General features: G+C 41.9%; 1 protein-coding gene across 4 annotated transcripts in view; it reads left to right on the top strand.

The window, feature by feature from the left end:
- Positions 1-2,947: 2,947 nt before the first annotated feature.
- The window catches only part of GOLGA3 (golgin A3), a 38,352-nt gene continuing 29,976 nt past the window's right edge, over positions 2,948-11,323 (top strand). For 2 of the 4 annotated variants that reach the window (XR_012155013.2, XM_073312448.2), the window contains exons 1-3: positions 2,949-3,173; positions 6,020-6,341; positions 10,120-10,398. Coding sequence is in view for 3 of the 4 variants with exons in the window: in XM_073312448.2 (XP_073168549.1) it covers positions 6,209-6,341; positions 10,120-10,398 (412 nt within the window). In the remaining variant the exon portion in view is untranslated. Of the gene's footprint in view, positions 3,174-6,019; positions 6,342-10,119; positions 10,399-11,323 lie in introns of all 4 variants that reach the window. The other 2 variants (XM_073312449.2, XM_073312450.2) reach the window with 2 other exon arrangements.

Genomic DNA, 11,323 nt, shown 5'->3' with positions numbered 1-11,323 from the left:
GGTCTTTTCCACTTCTGATTTTGAGGAATCGCTGCACTTTGACTCCTGTTTTGTACTAGCCCTGGACTTCCCCTAGCTTTTTAAACAGCTAACTTGTCAAAGTGTGTTGGTACAACCTATATTGCTAATCTTTTTCCATATGAAAAATTCTCTTCTTGTTTTAATAGACTGTTAAGTTCATTGCAGCAACATGCTACTGTGTTCTGTTTAATTGTGACAATATGTATTGTCTCCAAGCAAATGGCTATTTTTGTGGCCGGGGTTCTCAGTGCCACATGACAGACCAAAACGTAAAATCTGAACTAGTCAGAGCATTACTCAAGCAATTAACTGTCTCAGAGAAGATGGCTCAAAGCCAATAGGCAGACACTGGCAAATACTGAAACTGGAATGCTACCTTAGTGATTACCTCAAGGTCTTAATTTTTGTTACTTTGAGTTCTCTGGAGGAAGGCAACAATTCTTTTTACATTCTTACAAAAATAGATAAATCAAAGAACTAGATGTTTGAGTTTTCCTCACCTTAGGTTCCTTGACATCTTTTGTGGACAGACATCCATCAGAGATCACTCCCAAAGAATTTGAAACAAATTTCCACACATTCAGGTTCTCAAAGACTCTTCTCAAATTCATCGAGAATTTATTTGTTAATCCAGGGTCAAGTTTGCTGAGCATTTCCTTATTCAAGCATGTAAACACTACTTTAATGGTTTACGAATTGTTTGTTAAATGTTTGCACACAGACAGGCTGCAGTTCCTACATGTTTGCATACAGACAGGCTGCAGTTCCTACTTGGTGGACACACCTAACAAAAGGAATTAGATTACAGGGTTTATAAGCATCTGGGCCAGAGCATTGAGAATTGTAGTTCTGCATATTTTATATAAAATTGGCCCATCATGTGTTTGCTAGAAATCTACAGAATAAAGTCATCTACTGGTAAGAAAGCAGAAGACCAATTAATCTGAAATGGAACAATTTCTATATACAGTATATTAGGTCTTTTCCATTTTACCATACATCTACTCTAGAAAAAGTTACAAGAATTGGAAGAAGCTGCTATTCCTTGGACTAAGTTTATTTAGGTACTTTTATGGTCCCCCATCAATACAGTATTGTATTTGTGACCTTGTTCACAATAGAGGATATCCCTGAATCCCTTTCCTGAACTAGTCTGAAGACAACTACTCTTCCCTCCTTCACATCCTTCCTCAGGACCCAGTTTACTGTGTTGCTTAGAAGAGACCATCCAGCCACTGTAGCTAGGTGTGTGTCAGTCAACAATACCTCATTTAGGATTTTTTTTTAATGATTTGGAACCCAGAAGTGTGCAATTTCCTAACTATCCAACCATATGATCGTCTTTTTCTACTCTCATTCTCTCTTCCCTTCTTTCCTTTGTTAAACTCACTTTTTGTATCTTGTTCAAATCAGACAGTAAGTTCTTCAGGACGGGGATTGTCCATTATTATGCATGTACATAGCTCCCAGCCTAATGTGGACCCATGTGGAAAATGTAGGCACTGCTGCAATACAAAAATAGGAAGGATGAATGCAATTTTATATGTAATTTGAAGTCAACAGATCTCTTTTTACTAGAAGTAATGGGATGAAATTAAGAAAGAAAATGTAGGCCAACTACCCAGGAAGGCTTTGTGACAGAGATTGACATTAGGCTGAGGAACAACTTCTTAGAAATGAAATGGAAGCCCCAGTGCCTGACATCAGAGGGGTAGCCGTGTTAGTCTGGATCTGTAAAAGTGGCAAAGAGTCCTGTGTCACTTTATAGACTAACGGACAAGACTCTGGAAAGTGTACTATGGAGAACAATCCTGCATTAACAGGGAGACGTGCTTGATAAGAGGGTAGATTTTTTCACCATCAGTCTTCCATGATAATCAGTGTCATCAGTTGATAACCCTGATAACAGGGTTCAAAAAAGAACCAGATAAATTCATGGAGGATAGGTCCATCAATGGCTATTAGCCAGGATAGGCACGGATGGTGTCCCTAGCCTGTTTGTCAGAAGCTGGGTATGGGTGACAGGGGATGGATCACTTGATGATCACCTGTTCTATTCCTTTCCTCTGAAGCACCTGGCATTGGCCACAGTCAGAAGACAGGATACTGAGATAGATGGACCTTTGTTTGGTCTGACCCAGGATGGCCGTTCTTATTCTCTTATGTAATCCAGCATTCAAAAGAAATCCTACATAAACAAAGAAAATGACTGCAATGACGGCTAGAGCCCAAATCTACCTTGTCGAGGGGCGACTGATTGGCAGGCAGAGTGAAAGCTGATGTGTGCCCTAGGAGGTTGCCCAAATTCATGTAAATTAGTTGCCACCCTTAGGCATTTGCAGAGGAGGCTGTGCTATTACACACACACTTACAAAGGCAGGGATAAGGAGGACTTGTGGCACCTTAGAGACTAACAAATTTACTTGAGCATGAGCTTTCCTGAGCTCCAGCTCACTTCATGGGATGCAGGGATCTGACTGCTCGGCGTGTATGAATTCTAATCCAGAGGATTTCCACTACTGTGACCACTGATGGAGGGAGCAAGTCCACCCCCCTCGTTTTACATGTCCTGTGCAAGGGGGTTTCCACTCACATGACTCGGGGGAAGCCCTGATTCCTGGCATGAGAGAATACACTCGTGTCACCATTAACCACAGAGAGCCTACGGCCCCATGATAACGCTGCACGGGAGGAGCAGGCGGGAAAAGACGGAGCTGTCACAGCGCGAGGCCCTCCACCGGGATATGCCGTGACACAGGCAGGGAGGGCGGGGGTAACACTAAACCAGCCCGCCGCCAGCGGCACCAAGGCAAACAACAAGGCGAGGGCCGCCCTCCCACTTCCGATCCCGGAAGGTCGCCGGCAAAGCCCGTCCCCGCAGCTGGGAAACAGCGGCCCCCTCAGCCGTTCCGCCCGGCCCCGCTGCCCCCCGCTGCCCGAGCCGCGGACGCCCCCAGTCGGGGGAAGCAGGGTCGGGGTGTGCGAGGGAGACAGACCCGGCGGGGATCGGCGCCACTCCGGGCCCCCGCGGCCTGCCCTCCCGGCGGGGGAGGAGAAACGCGCTGCACCGCTCCCCCTCCCCCGGCTGAGGCGGCGGCGGCGCCACGTCTCGGGCTGGCAGCTGGAGGACGGAGCCCGTCGGGAGCTGTCAGGTCTGTGGGGAGGGGACGGGGCCTGCTGGGGGTCCCGTGGGCGGGGGCGGAGCGCTGGGCCCCGAGTCCCCACAGGGAAGGGCCGGGGGTCCTGGGTGGGCCGGCGCCGGGGAGTCTGGCTTGGGCTGGGGCTCTGGGCTGGACGGGCCGGGTCTGGGCTGTGGCCTGGACGGGGCGGGGGGTGGTGGTCTGAGCTCTGGCTTGGGCTGGGCTGGGTGGGGGGTTTGTGGGCTGGGCAGGCCGGGATCTCGCTCAGCGTCCTTGGGGGCTTCAGGCCAGCGCGTTGTGTGTCCCAGGTAGGCGAATTAAACCCCGTGCCGTTGGTGCGGGGCGTGTCAGTCCTCGTGGACACCTTCCTGCCTGCCCTGTGTGGAGGTTAAACCTTCTTCCCCGCACCGGCGCCAAGGCCAAGCGGTGGGTGGCTCGGTGGTGCTGAGCGTCTCTAGTTTCTTTGGGGTTGTGGTGGATGCAAGGTGCGATGTCAGTGCGGAATAGTATTGTGCCATCTCTTTTTTCCTAACCTCCAGCCTCCTGTCTCGGAGTCAGATAGAAGACTTCTGTCATCCTTGGTGTCCCTAGCTTATGCTTCTTGACGCTTGTTTTTCTCTGCCTCCGATAACCATAGGCATAAGTTTTAAGTTTCTCAGGGTGTCCGGCTGTGTTGTGCTTTTACTAAAATGGGTTCTTTTGGGGTTTTGGGTTTAGTGAACGCCTGCGCTCTTAGTGCTGGCTATACACTCCCCTCCAACACTGCTCCTTTCTGTGTAAGGTGTCTGATGGGAGCCTGTGATGGGTATGTTATAAAGAGATAATTTATAATGGACTTTAATAGCAATTAGAAGTCAAAATGTGATGACTTTATATGATTAGGAACAAGGAAGAGCCTTAGGACTGTATAGACACAGCCCTTTGTACAAACTTTGTTGTTATATTTTGCTACGTTTTAAAAGTCTCTCTGTGCAACGTGAATGTTTAGGTAGAGGGCAGACACGGGTATTTGTTATTGCTAGGAATGTGTGACAAATCATCTAAAGTAGTCAGACTGGATTGTGTAAGGTGTAACTATGGTGATCGTAAACTCTCTTTACCCTATTGCTACAGTCAGGATCCCCTTATGACTTGTTCTATGTACAGTATCTGTTGTGATGTCAGCACTGGTAGCAGCTATTACTCAAGTTTAAGTTAGAGTTATATGTAACTTTAAAAAGTCAGCGGTTATTTGTAATGTATGCATATTTCTCTTTTGTGGAGGGAAATTCCATCCTAAAATGCCTACCCCAGTCCAGACACCTGTTGTGAAAATAGGCGTGGATTAGCTGCTGGCTCTCTAGGGTCATTGCCTCTTTGTTATCCATGTGATATAGACAAGGCTCTTTGGTATTGGGATAACACTAAGTCCAGTCCTGTGCATGTTAAATTTCTATTGATTTCAGTGAGAGTTTTACCTTCTTGACTGCAGGATCTGGTCTTAAATGTGGTTATATTTTTCCCTTTACACCATTGCTCTTATCACCAAGAGATCAAGTGGTGTGGCACCTCAGATGTACTCTCTGGAGATGGAGAGGGAATAGAAGGCTAAATTGCTCAAATTATTTGATTGTGTGTGGAAGTGTAATTTACACTTTTAACAGTTTTTACACTGTTAGCTAAAATTTTGCTCTTTAGTCAAATGCTTTTTAGTGTCTTGTTTTTTGTAATCTTCTACACTTTATATTTAATTAGCCTATTGGTAATTTAAATGAATGCAATATTATCTTTATAATTTAACAAATTATCAGTTTATGTCTTGACCCATATTTAAACATTTGGCTGTTTGACATATCATTGGCAGAATGCAGTGTTTTTTGTTAGGAAATCCTCTGTAGCCTTGCCCTAAGAGAAGGCCAGCCTTGACTGGCAGCTAACTTTCATTTTGACTGTCAACACAAGCTGTAATTAGTAGGTCATGTTCCTGCAAAGTTATATGTGTTGTTTGCTGTGCAGGAACCTGAGCTACAACTGAATAAACAATAGTGTCATGATTTAAATAAAAAGTTAAATTCAAGCCACTATTTGCATTCATACAGGTAAAATAACAGACTTCAACTGGAATAACTCCCCAAAATGAAAAATACAGCACAGGAGTCCAGATTATTAATGAGTAGGGTGACCATATGTCCCATTTTGGCTGGGATGGTTCCCTTTTTAAGCCTTGTCCTGGACATCCTGACTTTTTTGGCAAAACTGGGCAGGTTTGCTCTTGCCAACTGATCATCATGCCCAGTTTTGCCAAAAAATGGTGCACGACCACCAAAGGGTGTGTGCAGAGGAAAGTTCATGGGGCTTGAGCAAGCAGTCAGCCCTGGGTGGGGGGGCCTGGGCCAGCCCTGCATTGGATGGGGGCGGGGTGCAGGTTTGAGAGAGCCCCAATGCGATGACCCGTTTTCCTTTAGGGAAATATGGTCAGGAATGAGTGACCACTGATTACATACTTCTAGTTTATTGGAGCTGATACCAGGTTTAAAATATATATTTACATTAAAAAGGACTTTTGTATAATGATCTTAAATCAATTGTCTGGGTGCAGAACCAATTTCTGTAGGCTTGCACAGGTCTTTGTACTGTAAAAGTTGAGAAATATGTTAGTAAATAATGTATTCATTGTCCAGGACAGTGGATTATTGTCTGCACTATCATTTCATACCTGATCTGTACATTGAAGTAAATGGATTGAGTAGGTGAAGAGCAATTTGTAAGTGCTACTTACTGTCTATCTGGTATCTTCAAAGTTGTGAATATGTTTTTTAAATAAATGTATTTGTTTCCAGTGAATGTAGCATCTTGGTAACTGCTTTTTTTTACTCCAGGATATTTTATGACCTCCTGGAATTTCTGAGCTGCCTACTGTAAACCAACGAAAGAAAAGCCCACTATTGTGCTCCTGTATGACATCTCGAATAGCACTGCTGCTGATGGAGACAATCCGGACTTGGTAGTTCACTTGGAGGCAAATTATTCAGAAGAATTAATTTCCCTGGATCTGGGTCATTCTTACCATGGACTCGTCATCTGTTCAGCAAGATGCCCTGTTGGAGAACAGAGCTAGCAATGGGGCTTCTCACAGTTCAGAAGAACGGCTGAATTATAAGGCCAAATCAGATATGCCAACCGAAGGAGCTGAAATTAACAGTAAGTTGTTTCATAAGAATTGAATCTCTTTCTGATTATAAGGTCTCTCTTTCACTCATGATTTTGTCATACAAGACATTGACCATTATTTTGTTGGAATCAGTAGTGTATTTTGCTGTATAATACTACAGAATGTCTTGTGACTACTACAACCCATCTGTCTTAGAAATTCAGAAGAATTCCAACTTTTTAATTTAAAAACTGCTTCTAAATTTTGTTTTTAAAGCCATTAATTAAAACCAATTAATTATGATAGGGACTGCTCAATCTGTGTTATATTTCTCTTCTGCTGACATTAAAAGTGGTAGGATCCTTAAGGGCTTGTCTACACCTGGAGTTATTATGGAATAGCTATTCTGGCATAACTCCATGTGTGAATACTCTCTTATTCTAGAAAAAGAGTGCTTTTTTCCAGTTTTAGCATAATCCACAAACTGTTCCATTTTACGAAATAATGAAGTAGAAAATTTTGCACTTGTTCACAAGAAGTTTAATAATGTGCTTACCTAAATAGGCCTCCTTAGCATAAAGATTTATTGTTGAACATAAGAACGGCCATACTGGGTCAGACCAATGGTCCATATAGCCTAGTATCCCGTCTTCTGACAATGGCCAGTGCCTGGGCCTTCAGAGGGAATGAACAGAACAGGCAATCATCGAGTGATCCATCTCCTGTTGTCCACTGCCAGCTTCTGGCAATCAATGGCCAGGAACACCCAGAGCATGGGGTTGCATTCCTGATCATCTTTGCTAACAGCCATTAGTGAACCTAATATGCATATGTGGAACTGATTTAGTGTTGGTTGGAAATGGTTGAGTAATTAATGTATGTTACAGTTTCCACCTATACAGTTCTGGTTGTTTTTGTTTTTTGTTTTTGTTTTTTTGGTCATACAGCTACAACAAGGGGAGCCCAGAGCCTTTATTTGCATTTGTCAGACAGCCTTGTATCTGATTGCCAGGGTATAATCATAAGATGAATCATTCATCTTGCATGAAGTTAAAATTTAACTGTTTCCTGTCCTTATCTCTGTCAAGCATCTTCCTAACAATCATAGCTTGTAAGTAGCATGCTTTTTCTCTTGTTTTTAATCTATTTAATTATACTTTCCGGTGCTTTCAGCAAATTGCAGACATATATCAAAATTACTGTCACTAAAGAACATTGGCAATAGCATATAGTGTCCTGTGTATTCTGTGGCTATAGAATTTGTCATAAAATCATTCCCATGCTGAGAATTATGCTCCAGAATCTTTTTTTTTTTAATGTATTTTTAACACTTTTTTTTTTTATGGTTGAGGATAACCTTTAAATCATGAAACAGATGTAAATTGATGCAGCGTTGTCTGCAGATTGAGAAAGACAGGCTGAAACAGTCGCTCAAAGATTTGAACTGCCCAGTCATTTCTGAGGCGTTGTGGCTGAAGCCTATAAGTGACATAGCTATTTCACTACTCACCATCACAGGAGAAATAGTCAGCTAACATGCCAAATTGCCTCCCATGTCCCAACATAGCTTTCAAAATGGATCTTTCCTCTTCACAACTTCTGATGCAGTTATGCATTCCCAATACAAAAATCTGAGACATATCAAAAACTGAAACAGCACCAGTATAATTTTTTTAATATAAAAACCAATAACATGGGCTGTTGTAGTGTTTTTGTGGTGTTTATTTTAATATTTAGTTCAATGCAAACCTCCATTGATTATATTTAAATGAAAATGTCTGAAGAATTTCAAGTATGATGTTGTGAAGACCAAGACTATAAAAGGGTTCAAAAAAGAACTAGATAAATTTCTGGAGGATAGGTCCATCAATGGCTGTTAGCCATGATAGGCAGGGATGGTGTCCCTAGCCTGTTTGCCAGAAGCTGGGAATGGGTGACAGTGGATGGATCACTTGATGATTACCTGTTCTGTTCATTCCCTCTGGGGCACCTGGCATTGGTCACTATCAGAAGACAGGATACTGAGCTAGATGGACCTTTGGTCTGACCCAGTATGGCTGTTCTTATGTAAGTATGTTGCATCAGAATGTTGGCAGATCAGCACTAGACGTTTTTGTTCAGGTGTGGTGGGGTTTTTTTGGGGGGGGGTGTGTTATAACGTTTCTATACTGGGGGAAAATAATATGTAGATAATTATATCAGCAAAAAATGCTTTTGCAAGTACAATTTGATTTGTTTGAGGAACTGCTATCAGCTATTTTGGCAAAAAGCACTCTTTTATAGGTATGTATCTTGCTAGTATAACTATACTGGGAAACCTTTTCTAGGACAGACTAGGCCCTAAAGATTCCAGGGATGTTGTCATGGAATTTGGTTCCATCTTACCACAAACTGCATGGCCCATGACCTTAGTTAACACGAAACGCAGTGAAGCCCTTTACAACAAGACATTTTCTTGGTAAGCAGTGGTTCGTTATAATTGGAAATACAAGTATCACCCTGCAGTAAATCTCAAACAAATGGGCAATACTCTATAAACGGAGTTTCACTATATCCTAATTTACTCCAAGTGGATTATAGTGTGTGCTTCATTTTTTTTAGTTAATCTTTGTATCTTGAATCAGTATATTCATTTGTTTACTGTCTTTTCATTTTAAAACTCTTCTAAAGTGTAATTTGACCATACTAAATGAGAAGACCAGTTTTTATGTAACAAAACAAAAGCACTGCCCTACTTGAATCCCCCCTGCCCCCCCAATGTATCTTATTTAACTTCAGAGAGGTGCTTTAAAGGTTACCACATCTGAGTATTATTATTGTTCCTTGATTTTTGTATAACTTCCCTTCTTCCTTATCTGGTGCTTGAAATGATCCCGTTTTATGCCAAAAGTATTTCATAGCTAAGCAGTAACTTTCATATCCAAGTGGAAAAAGAACCACTTTCTTTAATCATTGTGATCTATTTGCTTATATTTAGTTTCTGTACGTTATCAATAACAGCCCTCCTTTCTGAAAAGATGAGTGTGTGTCAGAAGTAAGCAGCAGAAACAATTCTATTTTAGCACAAGTTTTTTTCAGCTCTGTTTGTTCACATAAACGTTTTTGAATAAACTGTACCAGCCGGGTGGCTATTTCAACTTCCTTTTGGATAGATTTTTTTTTCTCGAGCGATCTAGAAACATGTGTCTTAAAATTAATCATGAAGTTCTGCCACAACCGTGTCTTAAATGTACATCTTTGCTCCATCAAGCAGAGAAGCAAGATGGAGGTCTTTAAAATATAAATTTGTATATTTTATATATAAGTGTTATGCTTGAATTGAGGATGTATTTTTTTCCTCATGTAAAATGCATATAGACACCGCCAAACAGGGATGAGGTCCAGATTTAGGTTAGTTCTTTTTGCGTTATATATGAAATCTAATAAAAATTAATTGGGTGACTTCTGTTTTGTATTTTCTTGCTTCATTATTTTGGTTCATGTTGTCTATTGTGCTGTATACATATGATGCATCTGAGAACTGGGATGATACTTGACTAACAAGGTTGTTGGGAAGGGGCTTAGTTAATGCTTTTGATGCCCTTTGAGATCCTCTGATGTAGGGCATAATAGGAGTGCAAAGTATATCTGCTTGTTCTGAATGGAGAAATAAACTTCCTCCATCTAATTTCTCTTTGAAGTAGAAATCATAGCAATTTGTAGACATTCTTACAGTCCAAAAACCAATCCTATTAATTTGTTGGATTTGGTTTTGGAAGTGTGTGCAGGGTTGAATGGGAGGACTTATAGCTGCCAGTGTGAATTAATGCAATGTAACTTTCTTTTCAGCAACTAGTATTAATGCCAACAAAGTGCCAAATGAAGGAGAAAGTCTGGAGATAAACAGCAAACGGGACACTTACCAGAATGGACCAGAGGCACTCTATCCTGACCTCCCTTTGTCTTTTGAATCAACCAGCAGTCCACATGGTCAAGACTCTCCAGGTGTGGCTGGTTTCCATGACAACCTAAGGAAGTCTCAGGGAACTAGTGCTGAGGGAATAGTTCTTAGAAAAGAAGCTTTGCAGTCACTCAAACTAAGTCTTCCCATGCAAGAAACTGAATTGTGTAAGCATCTGTTTACTGTAGAGCCCCTGCTTCTTTTGCTGCCTAAAGCTTTTTTTCTCTGAGCGTGTCTGCAGAATCACTTAAGCTTGGACTAAAATTCATTTTTGCAATAAACCACTCTCTGCTCCCAGTAAAGCATGTGCCTTAACATTTAACAAGTTTGGTTGTTCTATTGACCTGCACATTATAGTGGATAGGAAGCTAAATTGCCCTAGTCTGTCCCACTTCGGGAGTAATGGAATGACACTGAGAAAATGACAATTTTAGGTTAAATAATAGCAGAAGTTTCTTACAGTGGGATGTCTTAGGCCTTGTCTACACTACAAGGGAAATTCGATCTAAGCTACACAATTTGAGTTACGTGAATAGTGTAACTCAAATCGACGTAGCTTAGCTCTACTTACCGCAGGATCCACGCTACATGATATGGACAGGAGATGCTCTCCTGTCGACTTCCCCTACTGTTCTTGATCTGGTGGAGTACAGGAGTCGATGGGAGAGTGATCTACAGTTGATTTAAGAAAAGGAGTACTTGTGGCACCTTAGAGACTAACCAATTTATTTGAGCATGAGCTTTCATTAGATTTCGTTAAATTGGTTAGTCTCTAAGGTGCCACAAGTACTCCTTTTCTTTTTGCGAATACAGACTAACACGGCTGTTACTCTGAAACAGTTGATTTAGTGGGTTTTCACTAGAGCTGCTAAATCGACCACCGATGCATCGACCGCCACTCAATGATCCCCCCGGTAAGTGTAGACAAGCCCTTAGACTAGAATAGTCTCTCAAGGGAAGTAAGAGGAGCTGCATCACATATTTAATACTAAACTGGACAAAATTCAAGAAGATGTACTGTAGGGAACAACCTTACGCTAGCCTCTGAGGGATGGGACTAGAAACTGAATAGATTTTTGCCTATTTCCTTCA

The sequence above is a fragment of the Lepidochelys kempii genome, chromosome 15 (genome assembly GCF_965140285.1).
Source record: "Lepidochelys kempii isolate rLepKem1 chromosome 15, rLepKem1.hap1, whole genome shotgun sequence".
Taxonomy (NCBI): domain Eukaryota; kingdom Metazoa; phylum Chordata; order Testudines; family Cheloniidae; genus Lepidochelys; species Lepidochelys kempii.
Note: the sequence above shows the minus strand (reverse complement) of the source record. Positions and strands in the feature narration are given on the sequence as shown.